The sequence below is a fragment of the Melospiza melodia genome, chromosome 3 (assembly GCF_035770615.1).
Source record: "Melospiza melodia melodia isolate bMelMel2 chromosome 3, bMelMel2.pri, whole genome shotgun sequence".
Classification (NCBI taxonomy): Eukaryota; Metazoa; Chordata; class Aves; order Passeriformes; family Passerellidae; genus Melospiza; species Melospiza melodia.
Genome location: NC_086196.1, coordinates 35,592,917 through 35,617,438, shown reverse-complemented (window position 1 = coordinate 35,617,438; position 24,522 = coordinate 35,592,917). Strand labels below are relative to the sequence as shown.

General features: G+C 37.5%; 1 protein-coding gene across 1 annotated transcript in view; it reads right to left on the bottom strand.

Moving 5' to 3' along the window:
* ESR1 (estrogen receptor 1) overlaps positions 1–22,749 on the bottom strand; it is a 157,075-nt gene extending 134,326 nt beyond the window's left edge. The window contains 1 exon segment of the mRNA XM_063151316.1: positions 22,709–22,749. Coding sequence (XP_063007386.1) covers positions 22,709–22,733 — 25 coding nt within the window. The 5' untranslated portion in view covers positions 22,734–22,749.
* Between the last annotated feature and the right edge of the window lie 1,773 nt (positions 22,750–24,522).

Sequence of the window (24,522 nt, the reverse complement as noted above, 5' to 3'; positions counted from 1 at the left end):
GGTTCAAAACAACCAGAGTTAGTTTTTTGCAAAACAGAAAGCTCACTGCTAAATTATTTTCAAGATGTTTTAAATTTACTTGGATTCTACAGTACACCGAGAAAGCTGAGAAAACCAATGCACTAAAGTTCACTAAATACTCAAATCCCTAAATTAACTGAAGGCAGGGACAGTATTAGAGGAAGCATATGCATTTCCTTTTCCTTCTCTCATGGTTCTCATCCTTCTCCCTGCAAGCAACATGCCTGGCCTAAAAGGAAGGAAAGGTGCAGGATTATCTTTGAGCTTTTTCAGTAGCAGAGGTTCCAGCAGATGAGTAGAAAGAAGAAGCCACAACACAGCTTTCACCTATTCAGTGTGCCTTATCCCTTATCCCATGGGCTCCCAGCTACTGCTGTGTGCTCTAATTAGGCTGTGCTGCCCATAATGTGCAAACAGCCACGGTCTGTCCAGAGGCCGCACAGCCTCAGTACAAGAAAAGAAAGGGGGGAAAACATAAAAATTACTTATGTTTTTCAACAGCACTTGGTTAGAGTGCACCAGAACTGACCCTAGATTCAGAACATTGTCTTGGAATGTTAACAGTCAAATACTATCACATGCAGAGAATCATTCTAAGTTCGTATCTGTTTATGCGAATCCCGTCAAGCACAAATGTTTAGCTAACCAAAAGTCCTTCTAATAAACCCAATTATTTTCCTCAAGTGTCTTGAACAGTAGTGATACACATGAAATAGTTCTATCCTGCTACATACTGCAATTCTTACCATTTCATACAGTTATGCATCTGGCTCTAACAAAATATTATTCTTTGATTTAAGAAGCAGTATAGAACTGCATTATAGAAAGTCTAGTGACACTGCCAGTAATTAAGGTTGTGCAAGAGCTCGTTGCATATTTTGAGCTTCTTAAAACAGTTTGAGATATAATTTATTGCAGTGATTTGCTGTGCTTTACACAGGATAACTTTTTCCATGGATAATCTGTGATGTTCCCAAGGCCAACACTGAGAAAAGTACATTCATTGTCCTTTTACAGACTATTTCAAATACTTCTGTATTCTCCAACAGAGTTCAAAACAGAGGAGTTTGAGCTGTAAATTAGAAGGATCTTCAGCTTTTCTGTGAAATTTTACTTCATTTTGATCAAATTAGACAGTTCTTACCAGTTAAAATCTCACAGTCTAAGAGGAAAATTATTCTTGAATCTCATTCCACGTATTTTAAGAACCTCTACATTCTTACCAACTTTTAACTTGGTTACTGCATTTTAGCTTAAATAGCACTATCCATTACCTGAAGATTACAGTCCTTGATTCAGACTATTCTGTCATATCTGTCATACCTCTTCCAGACTTCTTCCTTTCAAATTACAGTTTATAAATTTTTTGCTCATCTTCTGGTTCAAACCAATTTCCTAGTATATGCGTGACCTGAACAAAAATTATATAAAATATAATGCAGAACCTTATACAATTGGCTAGATATTTCTCTACATCCCAGGATATGAGAGTCACTAAGGGGAGGAGACCTTGAGAGATCTATTAGTGGGGCAGGCAGAGCGCGTTGCTCAGACTGTGCAGAGACAGATTTTTAATCTCTCCACAGGCAGAGACTCCACCACCTCTCTGGGGAGTCTGTTCCAATGCTTGACTCCCCTCCTTACTGTAAGAAAAGTTTTTTTCCTATATTTATGTAGAATTTCTCATGTTTCACTTTGTGCCCACCTCCTTTCCTTGGATATCACTCGGAAGAATTTGGCTCCATTTTCCTTCTGTCTATATAGTATGTGTACAGAGCTGTCCCCCATCAGGTACTCATACACATTGATGAGAGCTCCTCAGACTTCACTCCAGGCTGAACAGACACCATTTCTTCTACCCCTTAGACACCCCTGAATCACCTCTGTAGCCCTTTGCTGGACCAACTGCAATATATCCATTTTTATTTTATATTCTGAAATATCCACTGAAACACTTGAGCACATTGACTCAATTACAGCTGTAACAATGGTATCCACTCATAACCATCCAATTAACAACACTGATGTATGCCTACAAACACCTAAACCTGTCTAAGTATACCTGACTTGAAGTATTCTTCAGTTGACTTCAGGACATCTCATTTTATAGGGACAATTGACAGTATTACTTGCCTTTCATTTGATAGCATTACAATTCTGTTTTACAATTGAGTAAACTCTACAGTTCAGTTACTGCAGACCTTATGCTTTAGGGATTTTAATCATCACCAGTCTCGTTAACACTTTTTCTTTTGATTTTTCCCCAAATGGTTCAATTAATGTTGATCAAACCAGTTGGGTTTTTTAGTCTGGAAAATATATTAGCAAAGAGCTAATAAGATTACTATGCACAATAAATTTTGGGTTTATTTTAACTCATTTTTTCTTTATCAGGTAGTTTTTAGTCCCTCCTTTCTTCAAAATGTGGCCTAAAGCCTAGCATAGAACTGAAGACAGTCTGTGGTTAACCCCTCACCATTTTTTTTGCACATAACAAATACTTTTTTTGCCAGTATACAATCAAAATATTTACAGCTTGACAGATGATAAAAGTATCAGCCTTGCAACCTCAGGAGTAATATCTCACAAATTATTTCATCACCTTATTTTAAATACACTCAATTGTATGTTTTAACTTCCTGTGTAAATCAGAGGTAAAGTTAAGATTGACACTTAAGCCTCAGGGTTAAATATGAATATTTAAAGTGCTCTATAATGCTAAGTTCTGAGAAAAATCAGGTCTCAAAAGACTAAATTCTACTAATATAATTTTTATCCCATCCTTGATCTCTAAATAGAAGATTTATAGAATAGAATAGAAATAATACTTGTTCTCTTGTCCTCAGTGATTTTGAAAAGGTGTCTTATATTAAACCACAAAAAGACTTGAAGGAAATTTATAAAGTTATTAATCTCCGTAATTTTTAACAATAATATTTAAAAGAAGGACTTTACCATATATTACACAATGGTGATGAAACATGGATTAGATGTTCATCAGTTTCTTGTATTTTGTGCCAGAAAAAGAAATTTTACAAAAAATATCATGCAATCATGTCATTAGAATTTTATCCTGTACTCTGCATAAACAATAAAGCTTAACTAAGAATGAAATAGCAGTTCTTGTAATTTTGCAGTATTTGTGTTCCTGCTTTGATGCTCAGTAATTATTTGATGAACACATTATGAAAAATTAACTAAAAGCATCTTTCTCATTAGCAGTAAGGAATCAAGTAGCTATACATACTTTGTTTTACTAAAATACACTGCTGAAATAATACTTTAATAGCAATTGAGAAAACACATTGTTTCTCAGGCAACATTCTGAACATGTGCCAGTAGACAGTGTCTGACACACTAAGGAGTGGTGTGATAGTGGCCAAAAAGTATCAAATTGCATGACAAAAATCTTTCCTTATTTTCATAAAAACAGCATTCCAAAAATAAATATAAAGAGGGAAAAGGAAGGCAAACAAAACTTATAGAAAAACCACAACAAAAACAGCCTTCTTCTTAAAATGTTTTCTGAACTTCCTCTTGACTTGCAGTTGAAAAAGCCTATGGTCACCAAGAATTTATTTGAAACTGCTCTGTCTAGCTTCCCACTTCTCTTCCTGAATTCAACCATGAAGAAAAAAAAAAAAGACTTCAAAAAAAAAAAGCCTGACATACCCAGATGATGAAGGTCAGTTCTCCAGGAAAGGACTGCATTTGTAATGTACAGTGTTCAAATATATGTGGTAACAAATAACAGTAGATAATAGATTTTAGATAAGTAGATGATGACTTGAAGTTGACCCCTCAAAAAAAACCCCTAATTTTGGATATATGTCAGACTAAAGACAGTTACATTAATACTGATTGCCTTCAGGAGAAAGGGATGTGCACAAATATCACAGGTTTGGCCCCTAGAAACCCCTTTTACACCAATATGACCAACAAGGTCAGACACATACAATTTCTATACAGATCAACAGAGAAAATCTCCCTAATCTTAGGTAATGGTTCCAAGTCAAAATACTTCCATAACCATTTTTCCCATCACTACTAAAGTCATCTCTCTAGGACCCTACTTATTGAAGTATTACACCTTTATGGTGTGCCAAAACTTGAGGAAATGAGCACAAATGCAATCCCTCGATCTGCTTCAGGAGGTGTTGGCTAGCTTGTACCACACATGAACTGTTTCTACATTGATGCAGGCAGCATGAGGAACAAACAAGAGTAGCTCGGGCCCAGTCCCAAAGATTTGACATCAGTGGTATGAGTGAAACCTTGTGGGACAATCCCCTGGAAGCAGGTTTTTTGCAGGTGCTGTGGTCCATCAGTGCTTGTCACATTTTAAACATCACCTCCTAAGAGCACAGGAGAAGCCAATTCCCAAATGTAAGAATTGAAGTGGGTGCGGGCAGATGGCAGCTTGGCTGAACAGGAATCTTCTCTTGAAAATAAGGACAAAAAATAGAATGCATATGCCCAGAAGAAGAAAGTTCAGGTGACACGGGAAGAATACAAAGATGGTGCTTGTAGCTGTAATGAGGAAATTCATGCCACCAAAGCTCATCTGAACAGAACCATGGGGGAAAATAAAAAGAGTGTTTTCAAATATATTAATGGCAACAGGCAGTGTAAAAACAACATTGTCCATTTCAGGATGAGCATGGTCACCTCACAAACAGGGAAAAGGCAGAGATGTTTAATGCATTCATTACCTCTGTTGTCAAAACCAATGACTGAGACCAGCAAGGGGGGGGTCTCAGTGCCCTGAGCTGGAGGACCATTACTGTGAGATTTATCAACTCCCAGTCAACCCTGGAAGCAGCTCCAGCTGGTGAAGGGCCTTAAGGAGAACCCAGCTCAGGTCACTTGGTCAGTTCAGCCTGGAGGAGACTGAGGACAGACCTCATCCCAGTCTCCAGCTTCCTCATGAGGAGAAGAGAAGGGGCAGACACTGATCTCTGTGATGACCAGTGGCAGTGCCCAAGAGAATGGCCCGGAGTTGTTTCAAGGGAGGTTTATGTTGGATATAAGAAAAAGTTTCTTCACCCAGAGGGTGGTTGGGCACTGGAACAGGCTCCCCAGGGAAGTGGTCACAGCACCAGCCTGACAGTGCTCAAGAAGTGTTTGGACACTGCTCTCAAGCACACGGTCTTCAATAAGAGCAAAACAGGAGAAATTCTGATAATATATTTCCTTTCCACAGAGCTTATTTTCTCACTTAGAGGGTTCTTGGCCTTCCATTTTCCAGTAGTTCCTTCCTAAACCTAAGCCACTAGTTCAGTGGGATCAGAAGTACTGCTGGCAGGTTGCACAGTTTCCTGATCCAAGATTAAAATGCACACATACGCACAGCTCTCACAGTTACTAAGTTTTTTTTAGATCTGCTCCTGATCCAGATTCCAGCACAGTTCAACAGCTCTACAGAAGGGGTGACAGTAACTCTATAAGAATCACCAGCAGGACAGCCAGAATGTCTCAAGTCAACATTGCTAACAGACTGTGTATAAAGTGAAATCACTGCCTTACATACTTTCATGCAATGTCAATGCTCATAAACTGTGTCCATAGCCTTTCTGCTGTAGTCCACTCATTTTTAAACAGGTATTAGCAACTAATTTTTATTTGTTTTAAATACAAAGTCAGCTCCAAAGTCCTTCACACCTGAAATGATTTTCAAATGCACAAAAAAAGACATACAAGTCTGACAAAGTCCCCTGGGGAAGAAAAAAATTTGCTAAAGCCTTTCGGTAAATACAGATATGCACAACTATATACACAGAAAGCTAACAGGCCCTATATGTGTCTGCAGAATGTGTTCATAAGCTGCACTGAAGACAGCAATGGTATATAGATTTAGTCCTGCACTATTAGCAGTGGGAAATTAGGAAAATATTATTTTAATGACCACCTTTTCAAATCGGTTGTATTACATTTCAACAGTCAGTAAAATTATGTGGCATACTAGTAAAGGAAATTGGAAATCATGATGAAAAGGTGCTTAAAACCCAGAGGATCAGGATTTAATTTTTGTAATTTCAAATAACCACTTCTGGGAAAATGGAGTTTTGAAAAAAAAAAAAAATAAACTTAGCCCAGGTCTTGCAACCCACAAATCATCTACTTATTAATTATTAGTTCATCAAATATTTCAACAAACAAAAACAGATAAGAGATGCTCTATGTGAACTTACTGATGTCTCCTTTGTACTCAGGCTATGAACATTTGTGTATGCTTATGAACATTTGTGTATGCTATGTTTGTACTTTATGAAAAACTGATTATGCTCACACACTTCCTATCTACCTACAAATGTTAATAGTTAGAGCAGGAGGAAAAGAGTAATAGGTATTTCATTAACTAACTGATTCTCAGAATACATAGTTCAAATAATTTCACCTTGCCCAATATTTAAATGTAATAATTTTTTTTTCAAATAGTAAAGATTTGGTTAAGAAAATTATTCTTTCAAAATCTTCCAATTGTGAAAAGGACATCAAAGCACACATAAGGCTATACAAATATTTTATTCATGCATATCTTTAAATGTGGTGTTTATCTGCATTCTTTGCCTCTGTTGTCAACACCAATTACTGAGACCACCAAGGGGGTGGTGGTCTTGCCCATTTCATTCCATGCTGAAAGTTTTTTCTCTTAAGAAAAGAAATCATATTTTATAGTATAAGGTCCATCATCTCCCAGAGCAAAACTTCCAGGCCTGAGTCTCATTTTTGCACAGCCTCACTCAGGTAAGATGCATATACATACAAATTATACTAGAAACAAGTGCAGGCACACGTACACATCACTAAAATAATTCTTAAAGAAATAGCAGACTCAGAATTCAAAACTGCAACAAAATTTTAAAAATACAACAGGCTTCATATTGATTACTAAACCTACATAGATTATAATGCATATACCTATAGCACCCCCTGGCCTCCAGAATTAAGGGAGTTGATGCAAAAATTGAGAGTGTAATTCTTACAGAGAGTTCCTCAGCAGCATAATGAGAACACAATGAATTTTCACAGAAACTCTGGAAAATTATTTGTCTGAGGATTGCAGTCTATAATATACATAATATACAAAATATAAATAAGGGAATATCTTCTTCATCCAATCCAGAGCCAGAGATCCTCCTACACACAACTGACTATTCCACTTCCTAATTCCAGGTAAGGTTGCAATACCACCATTGGAAAAAACAGATTAGAAATCTGCATATCCTCCTGATACACACTACTAAATAGTGGATAATAAATTCAGGATAATAATAGGAACAGTGAAACTAAAAAATTAAAATCCTTTGCAAGTGAATTCTGTTTCTGATTCAATCACAGTAACACTACAGAAAGCATTGTGCTTTTTTCCATTAGTAAAAGATGTTGCTAGGGATACCCAGACAAACAAACAGGCAAGAGAGGAGAAGGCAAAAAAACCCCAAGCAAAAATGTCTGGAAATAAAAAAATTCACGCGGTGTCTACAGGGTGCTTTAGTCTGAGAAGATTGATACAGAAGCTGTTTTGCAAAGAACTAGAACTTAGAAATCTTTCAAAAATGTAGACAGACTTTTAAAGCAAACAATAAACTGAAGACATAATGTTAAAAGATTCACCAAGATGGAACGTGTCTTCTTGAGGCTTCACGTTGCCTTGTAAACTGACCCCCAGACGAAATACACAACGTAACACAGACAGGGGAGATTTCTTTACCTCATAGACTGACACATCAGGGTCAACTAAGATAAGAAAGTTACCTAGAGAATTACATCTTTTCCAATTGTTAATTATCTCTTTCTTAAATACTTGCATCTTTTTTGCAAGCTTCTCACCTTAGTGTACTTTCACCTGCAATCTCACAGTTATTTCTATTATGAAACTGCTATTCATACAAAGAAATTGATGAACTACCACCATTTATAAGGCTGATTGGCTGAGACTAAGCTAGATGTTCTCATGTTCTTCTGGAGCTCTCTTACAACTTAGGGGTTGGTTTCATTCTTGTTGTTTTCAATTTTTCAGTTGTGGCAGGCTCATTTAGAAGTAAGAAATAAATAAATAAAGTATGTATATCTTTTTACAGATTTTATAAATACTTCAGGCCTTTATATCCAACAACATTCAGCCTCCAGTTATCTTTACAAGAAACAAGCTATTATGGAATTTTTTTTAAGCCATTCAGGTAAAAGATTACATCCTCTTCTCTACCCATGTGAGAATAATCTGAAAAAGTTTGCACATGAGTGTCTAATGAGTGTCTATTACTTTCCTAACTCAAATGAAGGGAAAAAAAAAAAAAAAAAAACACCCATACACCACCAAGACAGAAATCTACACTAAGTGCCAATTTGAGAAAAAACAAAATTTGAGTATAGCAATACTTTTCAAAGCAAAACCAAAATACAGTTTCAGGTCTGAAAGGAAAGATGTTGAGAGGAGAGCAGGAAAATAAGAACCTGTCCTGGTCCTGACCAGGACAGGGTTAATTTTTGATGTATCCAGGAGATGACATGGCTAAGACACAAGGGTATTCTATCCGACTTCCCATCATCTGGCTTTTGTCTGTTGTCAAGGGATTTGCTGTCAATCATTCATTTCTTGTACCCTCTGTTATTACTATTGCTGCTATTACTGCTGGCTTTCTTATCTCATTGCTGTTTCCAGTAAATTTTTCTTATCTCAGCCTGTGATCATCACCTTTTGTGTCCTCAGTTCTCATCTCCAACCTGCCACAGGGAACAGGAAGGGGAAAGAGAACAAGAAGCACATGGTTTGGAGAACCTCAGTGGGAGCACTACACTGGGGAGTACCATCCCCAAACCATGACAGAGACAAGTAGGACCTCTGCAAAATTAACTGCTTGATACATGACATTAGTTTGTGCTAATGGCATCATCATTACAGACAAGAATAGTTAAATATGTGTGAATATGTGTGTGTGTGTGCATGTATGCACATAAACACATATATGCATGTGTATAGATATGTGTGTGTGTGTGTGTGTGTGTATATATACACACACTAATACATTCATGAAAAAATGAAGCCTAAATTTTTCATGGTATGTGTCCACACTCAAAGGAAGCAACAGTTCTCCAAAGGGAAAAAAACCAAGATACTTCAAAGGTAATTACAAAAACGGCAGCTTTCTGATTCACTTCTTCCTCAGAGATTTTGAGGCAGTTTGACTTACTTTGAAGTGAGAATAAGCTGCAGAAATTGAAAGCTGTCAAATTTATCTGAATTATGCTTTTGACTTTTGTACTCTGAAAACACTTTTGCAGCCAAAACCATTTTCAAACTATGAAATTAATCAAAGTCCCTAAACTGTTCAACACAGAGAAAATAGTCTGAGACTTCTGCAACATGTTCTGGTTATGCTTCTCCTCTCTTCTCAAGACAACATGGGCAAACCTTCCTGCCACTCACAAGAGCTGTGGTTGTGATAGAGCTGGTAGCTCTATCACATCCACAGGATCTGAGGAGGATCCTGTGGATCTGAGGAGACCTTCCAACAGCCTCTGCCTTCAGCAGACCCTGTCAGCAACAGGAATGAGGGCTATCCATGAAGGAATCAGGGAGCAGCACACATTCAGGAAGCTACCGCATGGGACAGACAGCACAGTCCTGGTCAGGACTGTCACCACCTGAGATGGTACAAGGAAGATGGAGGAACAGTGGAGAAAGTAAAGCCTGAACAAAAGAAGAGAGAGAGCAAAAAGCAAAACAATGAGAAGGAAATAAGCAAGAGGAAAAAATGTGGTTACTGTCATCCAGTAGAAAGTCCATCACCAAAGGGACTGAAGAGTTTCCTTCTGAACCAGGGCTTGAGTGGTAACTGGCAACTGCCTGGTAACCACACAACTTCTTGAAGGGAAATAGTGTGGAAACACACAACTAGCAATGCCTCAGCCCGTGGAGCATGTGGATTACATCTGGCAGCAGCACAGCTCAGTGTGCCTTCCAGTCTGAGCCAAACCATGGTAGGTACCACCAGAGCATCTTTCCAGCAGGGCTGGGAGCAGTTCAGCTCAGCCAGTGGTGAATTCTTCCTTCATTTCCCCTGCTTCCAGGACAAAGAAGGCTCCAAAGACAAACAACATTACTTCAAGTATTCCTTGGGATCATTTGCTATATTAACATTCTGTGGGCTTGTCATTAGACCAAGAAATCCTTCACCAAGATGGAGTGTGTCTTCTTTAGGCTTCACATTGCCTTGTAAACTGACCCACAGATGAAATACAAAACGTAACACAGACAGGGAAGGTTTCTTTGCCTCATTGGCTGACACATCAGGGTCAACTAAGGTAAAAAAGTTGTTCCTTCAAAGACATACCATCAACAGAACAGAAAATCAACTTGCCTCCTCTGGCTGCCAAGCAATAATGAAGAAAATTGTTGAAACCATCAATCATGTACACCCAGAACAGGCTAATATGTTTCAAAGTTAGAAGGCAACTTAGAGGCGAGTTATTTTGCTATTTCAATTTAAGTCATTTTAGTAAGAACTGAACAGCTCTATTATGATCATGGGAGGAAGGAAAGAATAGAAAAGAAAAAAAGAATAGAAGTAAAGCAAGTTTTCATTAAGGAGGAAGTAATTTCAATGTTCTCATTTACCAGACAGGGTAAGGTTCATGGTTCCAAGTTCACAAGTGTCAATGATTTTGCAAGTATCTATGAACACAGACAATGCAGAACAGTGGAAGTATTTTGTAATAGTGCTTCATTTCATTTGTAGTATTTCTTCATGTCAACACTGACTTTTAAGATAGCAGTATCAGCACTTCCATGAAGACAAAGGGAACAGGCTGAAAAAATGTCACCAGTCACTGTAGTCACAGTTTACTTAATTCCAATACTGTAATCCAGAAGTTACATAAGAAATAAAAACAAGGTGAAGGGGAAAGGGCGTTAATGACTGCATTCCTGATGATTCCAGTGGGATCTACTGAACACATATGTTCAGTAGAACAGGTACTTTCTCAAGGTGGGCTGTTTTGGCACTAATATGACACTGAATGAACATAGAGTCAAAAATAGTAACCTTGATAATGTAAATCATTCTTTAGAGCTACTAACTGTGAGTAGAGATGTAAAAGACTGAAAAAGGAGGATTGGGAAAAAGAGAAGCCAAGAAAGAAAATTGCATGAGTTGTGGGATGTGTAGACAAGGCAAGGAAACATAAAAAGAAGAATGAATTATAAGGAAGCAAAGCACAAGATAAAAGTGCTCATAAAAAAAAGGAAGGCAGCAGAAACTAGGGCGTAGATCCAGAGAAGCTCTTATGTTCTTAATGCTAGGTATGATATTAAATACATGAAGCACACTACAAATAAAGTTAGTGATGTATGTTGAAAGACAAGGGAATTTACAATCAAGGAAAGAAAGGTAACAGATCAAAGAATAATATCCAAAGAACGAATAAAAGACAGAAGACTAGAACAAAACTAAATATAGAAGGTGAGCCATCCTTGTCTCGTGGCACTTTCTCCTGAATTTTCAGTGTTAATGAATCTTTGGATAACCTAAAAATCCTACAAAGTAATTTCTCAAATCAAAAAATTCTGATTCAGCTTGGGGAATTTACATATCATTAGACAAAAGAAGAAGAGATAATTTAACAAAAAATTTTACAATCACAGGGATGCAATTGATAACAACTAAGCTGCAAGAAGTTGTCCTTTTTCCTTTTGAAGGAATAGTTTCACAGGCATGAAAGAAACAAGGATTAAAATCAATTGAAAGCAAACATTTTTCATTAAACTGGTATTTGAAAAATTTTTAAGCATACTTTGCTGGCTCTTGGGAAAAGTTATAATTCAAAAAAATCAGAGTTCAGAAAATTAGAAAAAGAAAATTAAAACTTGGCTCACTTTTGGTTTAAAAGATGAATAAGTCAAATTATAAATTTAATAATAATTTTGGGATAATAAAATTCTAGATAGTCAAATTATAATGGCACGATTAAACACATTCAGAAAATATAATCATAGAGTGAAAACAGATATAAAGGTAGCATTTCAGGAATTCAAAAAATAAATAACTAATCTAAAGAATAATTAATAACTAACTCAAAGGGACACAAAAATAAGGCAGCAGTTCAGGCAAGGAAGGCTGTTTCCTAAAGTATTTAGGAAACAATGAAAGAAATCCTAATATCGGCATCAGACAATTCTTAAAATGAAACTGGTATTCTCAATAATAATAATGCAAAAAACCCCACAGCAGCATTCAGTAAGTCTGTTCTGGTTCAGAAAATCAAGGATGCAATTTAGTATCAAATGATAATCAAGGATGTAATTATAGACTTATAACATCAACTAATAGCATTATATAGGTACCTTATGTATAAAGTGATTCTTCTTAAATTCATTGAATAAATCTTAATTTAATATTTTTGGCTGATAAGAACAGTAACATTGTGTAATATATTTTGTTTACTGTAAAGCATGTGATGCACCATTCCAACAATTGTGAAAGTATGAAACAAAACAAATTGCCACACAATAAAATGAAAGAACATTGTTTACTATACTTTAAAAATGCCAAGATGGGGAAGAATCAGCAACCAAACATTCTCTAGTGCTATTCACAGGTTTTGTTCATATTTTTCTCAGGGTCATGAATGCAAGAATAATAGCATTACTAACCAGATGTGCAGAAAAATAGAGTACTTGGAATAATAAATACAAAAATACTGCTTTTAATCAAAGGATGCAACATGGAATGTTTTATAGGCTTCCCTCAGGAAAACAACATAACTTCCATACAGCTAAATATAAAAGCATGTATGGGGGGTGGGGAGCAGGAAGGCATGTGAAACAAGCCATTTGCTAGACATTCTACTCTGTCCTGAGGAGAAGTGACCCACAAAGGTTTTCAGCACTAGCAGGCAGCCAAACAGGAGCTGTCAATGCCACCCTGTGCTCATGCAGTTTGATAATCCTGGCGTAATATAGCTCAGTAGGGAGAAACAGAATAGCAAGTAGGGTCACATTTGCCTCTGCTTATCACTGACACACTTCCTACTGGGAATACACACATAAGGAGTAGAAATGAACAGCACTTTTTAAGTGCACAGATAATTCCCCATCGGAAACCTCTGCCATGCTGATATCAGATTGATACTAAGTACTGAAGCAGAGTTGCTTTCCTCACCCAGCTATATTTCAAAATTATTTGGAGAGCTCCTACAGGTTGTGCTACAAAACAAGTCAGCAAGGATGGTCAAAGCAGGTGTTTTCAGTCACACAAGCTCTGAGAACGGCACTGTGCTCAGTCTGCAGGGCAAACTGCAGCAGAGATGTTTCCTCAGGTCTGTCTCACAAAACCTCACAACAGCCAGATGCCAAGAGCAGAGACAAGAGGAGAACAGGATGGACTGCAAGAAACAGTGGTGTGAGAAACTTCAGCAGCACTGCCACTCTGAACTTCCTACCTCTGCCGAGGCTTTTCCAGTGCCCCCTTCTTCCTTCATGTAAGTGCAAGAAGGTGGGGGCTTTATTTAAACTAGATGTTCTTCAAATGCACAGAATCTCCATCCCAACATACCAAATTCAGTCATTTGGTCCCCACAACAATGAGAAAGATATTGTCAGATTGGAGGGTATCAGAAAATAAAATATCTAGGCTAGTCTAGGAACTTGCCAGCAATTGATAAAGTCACTACGGCATATTTAACTGGCATATTTCAGAACATAACATAAAAATAAAATAGCACTAGAGATGCATGATACAACACAAGATAAGAAGACAGACAGAATAAACAGCAGGAAACAAAATTTAGCTGTCAGAAAGCAACCTTACCAGCAAAAGATATTCAGCTGCATGACACTAATTTGAGCAGATGAGGGGAGAAGAAAAACTCACTGATGGTACTCTTAAAAAGCTAGAAAATCCAAACATATCTGCCCTGAGCAAAACAGGGAAGGGAACACCCAGTAAAGTGTTTCTATTCCTTATTTCTCCAACTATGCTGTAGCTGGTGACTAGTGATACAGAATATGTATTTGGCAAATATGTATTTGCCAGAGATGAGACAAACTATATCAGCAGACAGAAAATACAATCAAATAAATATCAAAGTTGTACATGATTGCAAAATAAAACCTTTAGCCACTTCTAAATGCTTCAGAGAGCAGATAAACACATAACCCACAAGATAAGCAAATACTAATTTGACAGGGCCTCATAATTTGGAATTTTGCTACCAAAGAGCCAGTTTTTAACAGCAGTCATAAAACCCTTAAATTTATGCAGGAGAAAGCAAAGCCAACAAATTCCCTAAAACACTGCCTGATTGGAAAAAACAGGAAAATAAGAAGTTGCAATTAAGGAACTTCCAAGCAGACAGAAAGGCAAATATTTGCAGATAATACACAGACTTTATTAAGTGATGCAGAGCAAACATAAGGAAAACCAAAATAGCTAACTACCAATGTAAGACATTATTTGAAGCTGGCCTTCAAAAAAAAAAATTCTGAAGATTTTGTCTTAATGAGGACAATAAAAGACAAAATAAAACTCTGGCAGACTGAATGTAAAAATCCAATAAGCCAAGCCAAAAAAGGCCAGACAAATAGCTTGCAAGGGGTTCTTTTTTATGCTAGGGTAGTTAAGAGTGAGAGCCAACTGCAATGAGTTGGAAAAGGATTTCACAATATAAAATATGGGATGAAATGACAGCTGGAATCCAATAAAGATCTGAGGGCTAAAGAGTATACTAAACAAACAATGACTAAACATTCAACTTACTTAGACTAAAAAACACTAAGATCAGAGGAAAGCTGATTACTCCCTATTAGCTATTACTCCTACATTAGGCATAAACATCAATACCTATAAGGTATTCAGGACAAAGAAAGAAAGTTGGCACTGCAAATAAATTACTATGAAAATTACAAGCCTCTCAGCTGACAGAACAGTGAAGCTCTAGATCAGCCTGTCCATGAGAGGAAAAACAGCCTAACTGGGCTTTAAGATAAATGCGGATAAGCACCATGAACAAATTACACGATCTGGTTGCTATGACAGCTCAGTGCTGGGTTAGCCACACAACTTAGGCTGGATTCAACAAATGACACTGAAGCAAAAACTTACCGGCATGAATCAGATGAGTTTTGTCTATGCAGAAGAAAGTCATAGTGCCTTACCTATGCAGAAATAAACTTCTGCTTAAATGCAGAATGTTTCTGCTCTCTTTAGATCAAGAGAGGTGAATTGCTTTGTGTGCAAGAAACCTTGGACTCACACACACTAGATTTCAATCACTAAAGACAGATTGAGTTTTAAAGGGTGCTTTCAAGAGAAAAAATATATCCAAAATATTCCAAATACCTGGTTTTGCCTTTGATTATGTTTCGATAAGAGCAAAGGTAGCTTGAAAGCCGGAAGGTCCAGCCTTTCATAAGTTATTTGTCTTGTCAGAGCAGATCCAGGGCTGAGATAATTTAGTGACAGGTTAGTTAGCTAGAATGGGGAAAGAAATTTGTTAATAAAAATAATCTGTGTCTATGCTACTGGTTTTGTTCACAGCAGTAGTGAGATTTTAAAGTAATTTCCTTCATAAGCTTGGACTACAGAGCAGCTGGTAGGTGCAAAAAACAAATTCCATTTGGGGTAAACTAGGCAGAAAACTGCCACAAAAGTGTACCAAACACAGAGAGACTCCTCACAGAGACACAAGACTGGCTCTCTGGGCAGCCTTGAGGCATGTGTCTGGCATTGTATGCCAACCAGGACACCAGACCCTCACTGTCTCACCACCACTTTGCCACACATTCACATGGATGGGCACCAATGTCTGGAAACCCACCAGGAAGGCTATGCCAGCACTGCAGCACACAATAGGTATGGTCCTACCCCAATCTGGATATCCAGATGGGAAAACCTAAACTGGCTGAGTATTTGCTACAATTGTTCATTTTACAGTGGTAACAGGTTGGGTTGAAGGGTTGGCAACGCCAAAGCAGCAGATATGGGTTCAATTCAAAAACTACATTTCCCAAGAACAAAAATTTTACCTTGAACATAATGAGCTGTACAATGTTTTGTCTAGGCTTCAATCCTTTAAGTTATCAAAGATCAAATTTGCTGAACAGCTTGTCTTACACACCTCAGTTTAATCCCTGAGGGGAAAAAGATTAGTTGCTTGTGCCTAGTTCTTATTTAAAAAAGAAAAAATATCATAATTGACTTGACATCTAGTTCATGACATTTCTTGGGTCTCACTTGACTCAGCTTTCTCTCTTTTATTTTTAAAGGTGTTTCTACAAGTGTATCCTTTATGTTGCTAGGTTTTAAGAGAAAATAAATAAAGGAAGAAAACAAATCAATATTTAAGACAATTTTTTTGTCAAAACCCCAAAGGAATTTTGAAAGTAATCTTTTGTTACTTATGTCAACCTCCCTTTTCCTCTAGATTTGGTCTCCCTGTTTGCAATGGACACTTTGCATACAAACTGTGCCAGGGAGTAAAAGCAAATACTTTATTAAAAAGACCACTCCACAAAAAATGAGGTGTTAAGGAAATAATTATGAACTTCCATGATGCATATAATGACAAAATTTCATTCAGATGGTGCCTTTGAAGCCCTCCTGCTTTACAGTCCACGCATGCATATGCAAGAGTGAGCTCTTGTGTGTCTAGGAGGGCGTACTGGACCAGGCACTGGCATGCCTTGCCTCAAACATGCCTGTGCTAAGGGAGGAAAGATGTGATCAGAGGAGAGGGTCCTGCAGAGGTGGGGCAGGGCTGTGCTGAGCCAGCTTCCTGCTCACCTTGACACCGTGAGCTCAGTCCTCTCAACTCACCTCCTGCAGAAGGGCTCCAAGGGCTGAAAAAGCTATTACACTTTTATACTAACTATTAATCTTTTACACCAAGAGGTGTGCACCAGTTTAACAATAAAGAGAAGGGGATCAGGCCCCCTTGCTCTCCTTTTCCTCTCCCTTTTACTTGCACTGTTTTTCCCAGCTCCAGACTATCCATGTGGACCAACACAGGATCTAAGGACTGCTGATACTCTTTGTTCTCTCCTTTTTCTGCATTTATCTCTCTCTCCTCCCTTGCTTTGCCATGGGCAAAGCGTGGCTCTTTTACTCTACTCAGTACTGAAGTCTGCTGTTGAGAGTGGGAAGCCTGTGGAAGGGTGCTGTGGCTTTTTGGCCAACACCTTTGAGCAGTGGTGCTGCTAACCAGCACCTTTGGTTATGTGTTGGGGCTTGCTAGCCAGCACCTTTGAGAAGTTTTTTCTGGGAGTTGAGAACTTAGTGAAGTGTACTGCACAAAATCTAAGGGTTTCTTAGCCATCATTTTTGAGAAAGGGTTCTGTTAGAATTTAAGAGCTTGCTAGCAAACGCCTTTTGAGTGTAAGCAGTGGGCTGGTTGCCAGAGTTAAGGCAACTACAATAAAGCCTGACACAGGGCCCAGAGTCTTGTTCAGCCTGACAAGAAGTTACAACAAGCATCGTGCCCCCTGCCAGTGGTCATGGCACTGGTACACCAGCAAATACAGAAACACCACTGGAAGGTTCTCCTGTTTGGTACAGAGCAGCTGTTAGCTGGATATAGCAACACTCACAACAAGACAAGAAACAATTCCACAAGAAATATGCGCCGTTTAAATGACAGAAAATTCAGGTTGACAAGGAGAGCAATCAGACTAGCTGGGACAAAAATATTATGAAATGCACACAGCTTTCTAATGAGCACAGGAAATTAAGAGTTCAAGCTTGCTTTTACATCCAAATGTGTCCAAGCAAGGTATCAATGCCTATATAGAATGTGTCCTTCTGACTAAGCCAGAGGAAGACAAGCAGCAATTGAATGATTTCTTGGGATAGTGGGAACACAACCTGACAACAGTGGCCCATGGACTTGCCTCAGCACAGTCAGAGATTAATGGCATTTTGGAATGAACAAGCAGGCTGTCGATTTAAAGCCTTATAGCAATGTGAGCCCAAAAATACCATTCAAGTCCACTACCTCAAAAATAATGAGGCCAATAAAATGAGCAGTGAAAATCTGTATAATACTGTATAATTGCAAAACAATTTTAATGACCCTATTTGTGAAGACACAACCAGTTTATCTCCATTTGAAGAACACAGAAGGCAAAACTATGGACAGTTACACTGAAGTTACCCAACAAGTTTCAAAGAACAAAATATAAAGAAGATTTTCATTTTCTGTTGGTTTGGATTTTAAACCAAGTGATTTGACAAAATTGCCAAAATACATATCTGACAAATTTTGGTTGTATGGTGTTTATGTTTAGCTGCCACAGATGATACAAAGATTGAATCGACCTTTATGACAATCCCCAAGGCATCTTGGCAGACCTAAACCATAATCACTGTGCTATCCAAAGCCATAAAAATTGTCAATGAAGGCTATTTAGAACTGAGCAGATACATAATTTGTATCTCTATATGGAACTGCAATTGGACTCTTTAAAAAACAAAATATCTGAAACATAAACATATAATTCCAGCCTTGTTTCACTGCAGATTATTCTCTTTTAACTATTAATTTTTTTAAATAATCAAACACAAGACAAATGGTACTTTAAGTACTTGAAGGATTTTGTATAAAACTATTATTTTTATTTGATCATTAAGAAAAATATAGAAAAATCCCACCAAAAATTTTTTTTCAAAATCTAATACTTTTTCCACTTCAGAAAATTAACCAAGTTTTACCATTTAGATTTTCAAACATACTTGAACAAAAAGATTCTGTTATTTTGTCTGCAGTAAGCAATTATAACAACAGAAATTATTAAAAAATTAAAAGGAAGTATTAACAATCCAAATTATAGCTTAGTGAAATTATAAACAAAATTACTTTCAGCATGCAATACAGAAACAGGCTTTTTACAAACCAAAAAAAAAGTGAATATACAAAATGCTATCCATAAAAAAATATATACTTAGCAGATCTAGCAAATATTTCAATATCAAGTAATTATATTAAAATATTTTCCTCCAGATTTATCTTCTTTCTCAGACTAGTTTGCAAGAATCAACTGAATGATGCCAGACTGAGCTGCTTCTGGTTTCTTGGAATGTGGGGCTTTTTTCCCTAAAATTCATAAAAATTTTACCCTTGCTCATATCCATCTTCAAGAAAGCATTGCACAAATTCATTTCCCATTTATCTACAACATTATTCTGCAAAAACAAAGAAAAACAAAAGCAAATATATATTAAGAAAATAAATTGTGATATATTTAAAATGTGTCTCTTTCAGAAAAAAAAAAACGCTGTCTAAATTCCAATTACACTATTTAGCCAGAAACAGGAACAGACATCTGAGTCACTGAGTGCAATCCTTGCTACCAAACCCTCATCACCTGTAAATGTAACTCAGGTAACTCCCTGAGCCTGTTGAAAACAGCGACATGTCCTAGCTTACCCTTCTGATAGGAGGCTGAACCCATCTACTTTTCCAGCTCCAGTCTGAATATATTCACAGTCACCTGTTTGAATTTATGCTGGCAATTGCTTTCAGGATGAGTGTTCCAAATCTCATCAAGATAAATAGTCCTTCAGCAAAATCATCACCTAGAGCATTAGAGCAGAGATTTAAAATAATCTTCCCAAAACACAAGTCCAGCTCTTGGTTTTTATTTAGCCATTTTTATTTAAAATTACATCCATATGTTAATACGAAAGGTATTACTTGAACTATCTATGCCTTTCATGCACATTTTTTGTTGCTTTTTCTATATACAAAAAAAAATTCAAAAATTTTGTTTACTCTTCTCTCTGCTTTCATACTTGCGCTTCCTACTCAGTGATCTCATGTTCCCTTGTACCTACCACTCTAGAGTACAACTCTGTATACAGGGTATGGGACTGGGGCCTAACGTTTTTCATCAGCCTCCAAGGGCTCCTTGAGATCTGCTTCTTCCTCCCTTCCTTCCACAATCCCTGGCACAGCCTGTGCAATCTACATCCCCTCCTCAGCTTCTGGAGATGCCGCAGCGAGATCAAGTAGACTAGCAAGATGGGTGTAAGAACTCAGTCCATGTTGGTTCTGTCCCTTTACTTTCTAGTTACACTCTCCCCACAGTACTCCCACTACTTTTACTCTTTTCTCATTCTCTTTTCATCAGTGTCTCCTCAGTGCCTGAGGAGACAGCAGACAAAAGACGCGGGATTCAAGACTGCTGCCTGGAGTACCTTGGAGTAGCTGCTCTCAGGGTGCCATCTCTCACTGGGCAGTGACATTTCAGGCAGTGCCATGTGTGTTGGGCCATGGCAGCAAGATAAACAATGCCCATCCGGCCAAATGAATGAATAATGACTCAACTGAGTCATTCAAAGTTGATTCTCAAATGAATGAATGACTCAACTGAGGAGCAAAATGACAAGGCCTGAACTATGCAAGTGACAGTCTAAGATTAAAGTCTGCACATGACCCTTGATCTCTCCCCAGAGTAACAGCACTGTCTACAGCTCCAAATGGCAGAGGGGAATTCTGAGACTGATGGGATCACTGTGGCTCGGAAGGACATCAGAGTGCCTGCCAGGCAGCACAGCCCCCTGCTCAAGCAGGGTCATCCACAGCACGTTACTCAGGATCAGCCAGGGTTTGCCTGGGAGTATCTCCAAGGACGGAGACTCCACAACCTCCCTGGGAAAGCTGTGCAACTGTTTGAATGTCCTCGTTGCCAAGCTTTTTACTGTCCACCATCCCCCTTTTTAATTTTTTTTTGTATGCTCTTTTTTCTCTTTCTGTATGTTCCTTTTCAGAAACAAAGACAACCAATGAGCACAAAATTAGCAAATAAATCAGTAGGGGAAAAAATAAAAAGAAAATAAGTGATAACACAGATCTTCTAATTTAACTCATTATATTTCACCTATCACAATTTCTCTGGTTGCCAAAAGATTGGCACAATTCTTAGGCATGTATTCACAAGCCTGAACATTATGTTGTAAGAAGCAGCAGGAAATCCAGCTCTCAGCTGCAATCTCAAAATTCCCATTATTTGCACATTGGTACCATGCAAACTCATGAAGTGAAAGCAAATAAGCAACACTGGGTTAGAACGTGGTTTATAATCTAATGGACAAACGTTTTTCACTAAATCATTATAAACAATCTTCAGTCCTGCACATGCTTCCCTTTATTATCAAAAGCAGCAACACAAATCTTCAAATAAAATTTCTGTAAGATTGGCTCCTAAATTTCATCTAGTCTGCACAATGAATATGTCTTTTTCTAATTGTTTTCAGTTTCTGAGTCAGATATTTACAGAGAGATGCTGTTGCTCTTCTGACACTGCAACAATTAAACCAACACAGAATTTGGGACTTTTACTTCCAGTGCCTATGATGATAAGAACTGAACTGAAAACCTAATGTGCTCTTTCTACTTCAGTGTTACTATTACATGAAATTTTTCTGTTCCAAATTAATTTGGGGAAGGGGGGAAGAAAAGAAAGTCTTTCAGCAGTCCTTCATTTATTACCAGGTTGTTAGGGTATAGATCAGAAACACAAAGAAAAGAAAGCAATGAATGTTCAGTAATGGCCTCTGCACCTCCAACTGATGTGGTAGGAGGTCCATGCTACAGGCCATGAAGGGAAATAGAAAGATTCCAGCTGATTTCATTACACCTTTTTCCAAACACTCATTCTCCAACTTTCATTTGATCTCAAGGCATATCAATTAGGGACCCAAGTTTAAAATAGGCTTAGCAAAACTTAAACACTAACTCCAAAACTTAAAAGTCAACTCCAAAGAGAGCATGTGTAATTTGGAAGAAAGAAAAATAAAGAAAAACCAAATTAAATCAAAACAAAAGCCAAAACCCCAAATCCAGAAAATAAGTAAAAACATATATATCCAACCATGGGGGAGAATGATTTTTGGAAAATCACATTTATCCAAGAAAAAAAAAATGCAGTTACGGAAAACCATTACTCAGTAATTAACAAGTAAATTCTACCAACTGGGTTCAGAACCTCTGCTGAAAAATAGAAGGATCAGATTCTTACTTTGTACCAGGAAGCACCTTGATGATAAATCTCAGTAAATACATGGTTTCAATATCACTTTTGTGTATAAGTATTGCTCAGCATCAGCTGAGATCGAAATACCGTAGTTCACTTCATTCATACCAGAAAAACAATACACTGCCTTGGGTGTGACTGCCCTCTAATTCAAATAAATCCTTCCCCATTATGTCTCAGCCAATCGGTAAAGGCACTAACATGTGATTTCAGATTCTTCTGTCTATTACTGTCTTTCCACCTCCATGAAGGATTTTGACTGAGGGGCTGGAGGACGGGGCAGGGGGGTCACATTGTTCTTTCGCAACGGCAGCACAGGATTTATGGCACCATCTATAACACACATTAAACAAAGTACTACTGCACCTGAAATATTCACCTTAAAACATACTTTAGGCAACTTTTGCAATGCCTGTGGCTTGTTTTCTGTTGCTTTTTTAAGCTTCTCAGCGACACTGCAGGACACAGGAAAAAAGGAACATATTAAGAAAATAACGTCTGAAAGAGTAAAACTAAATCCAAACCAAAACACCCAACTTCTAAGCATTTCCATAGGTATGACTGGGTGTGCCCAGCAAAGGTTCAGGGTAAAAGCAGCATTTAAAATTGCCTGTGAGGGACAGAAACTGCAAAAACCAAGAGTTTTTTCTGACTTACATAGCTCCCAGCAGGCTGTTGCCATTCCCTCTGCGGGGCTCTCACTGGCCAGGGGGATCACATGACACTGGGAACCAAAATAGAAAAGTCTCGGGAGCAAGGAAGCTGAACCAGAAACACATTTTCAAGGAAAGACCTATCATGTGCATGATTACATGCCCTAAGAAGCAGAAGGTAGTAAATTTAGACAGGAACCTAGGCTGTGCTGAAAAATGTAATGCACTGAACTCTGCAATCCGGTATCAGCCAGCCTTACAATGCATGGGAAAGATTCATAAATCACAGCCTGTGTCTGTACGTAACTAAACCTGCTAACTGCTGTAGTAAATCACCAGACCTTCAAAGAAAATAAGATCTATCAAATTTTTAAATTAAACTATTGAAGTTTTAAAACAGTTTCCCACCATCAGAACCATTTTCGTCTTAAGGCTAAGGTTTCCAGTGGTTTGTAGAGAGGAAGCAATTTTTTTAAGAGGATATGCTCTTAAGATAATTGGGCGAGCTGTAAACACATCTCAAAGATTGCTTTCAATTCTTTCACAAGTGAAAAATATGGTTGCAGACCTATAGGTCTGTAAAATGTCACTGTAAATCTATAAATCTAATAATTTAACCATGAAGATATAAACAATAATGCAAAGAATCCGAGTCAAAAGCTGAACAGATGAGTTAGTGACAAAATGCAAGTTCCATCCAACAATAAAATATCCTCTAAGTATATTAAGGCTGCTGTTTAGCTATCCCTGTTAGAAGATTAACTCTTTCAGTTTTGTAAAACTTGTAAAAAAAATTCCAGCAAAATATTATTTTTGGGATTACAGGAAATGCAAGTTACCTTCTGTAACAGCTAACTTTTTCATCATTTCCTAGTCATTCGAAATGAGATTGTTACAATTTTTCATTCTATATATTGTCAAGGTTTCCTTGTTTCCAGGACAGTGATTGTAGAAAAAGGCTTTACTGAAAAATGCAAAAAGCAGTAGAGAATCTGTGATCAAGGAAAGGGAAATATGTTGCAAATCTTAAAAGGACAAGGACAGGAAACAATTTTGTGTCCTAACTTTTAGATGCAATCATTCTCACCTTGCAGTCATAAGATAAAAATATTGCAAATCCCACCCTTTCAATGCAACTGGCTCACAAGACCTTCTGGACAAACAAAGGATAGAGTAATTCAAAATCCTACATAGCAGACTCCCAACTCCGCAAGAAAAAAATAATATGAACATGAGTTAAGAAACCAAACTGTTCCTCTTTCATTAAGAAAAATAAATAAATACAAATAAATTAAAAGAACCACATACACACACAAAAGTTCTAAAGAAAATCTCAGATTAAGTTTCCCAGAAAGAAGTGTACACATTTATCAAAATATATTCAATATCAGAGAATATCTTCAATCAAGACAGATAATTTGGTATTTAAAAAAAACAAGATCTGCTTTATTCTGCAGGATACCCCAACAAAATTTTTCACAAAGTGAAGTACAAGTCCACATAAACATGGTAGCATAAAAAGGCTCCTTGTATCTTCCCTTTTCTTGTGAACAAGTGTGAAAGGAAATTTGAGCATTAAATGGAAGTAGTAGTAGTATAGAAGTAGACACCAGAGCTGTTGCCATTGGTTATTTAAATATAAAGAAAACCTTCCTAAAACTACAAATTCTAAACTATTTGGTGGGGTTTTTTTTGGGAAGAAAAGGTAAAAAAAAGTTTAAAAAAGCATTTTGAAAAGCATATTACTGTGTACATACTTACAAGTACTCTACCAGGTACATGACTTCTGTCACTGTGGTTTTAGGAGAAGCTTTGCAT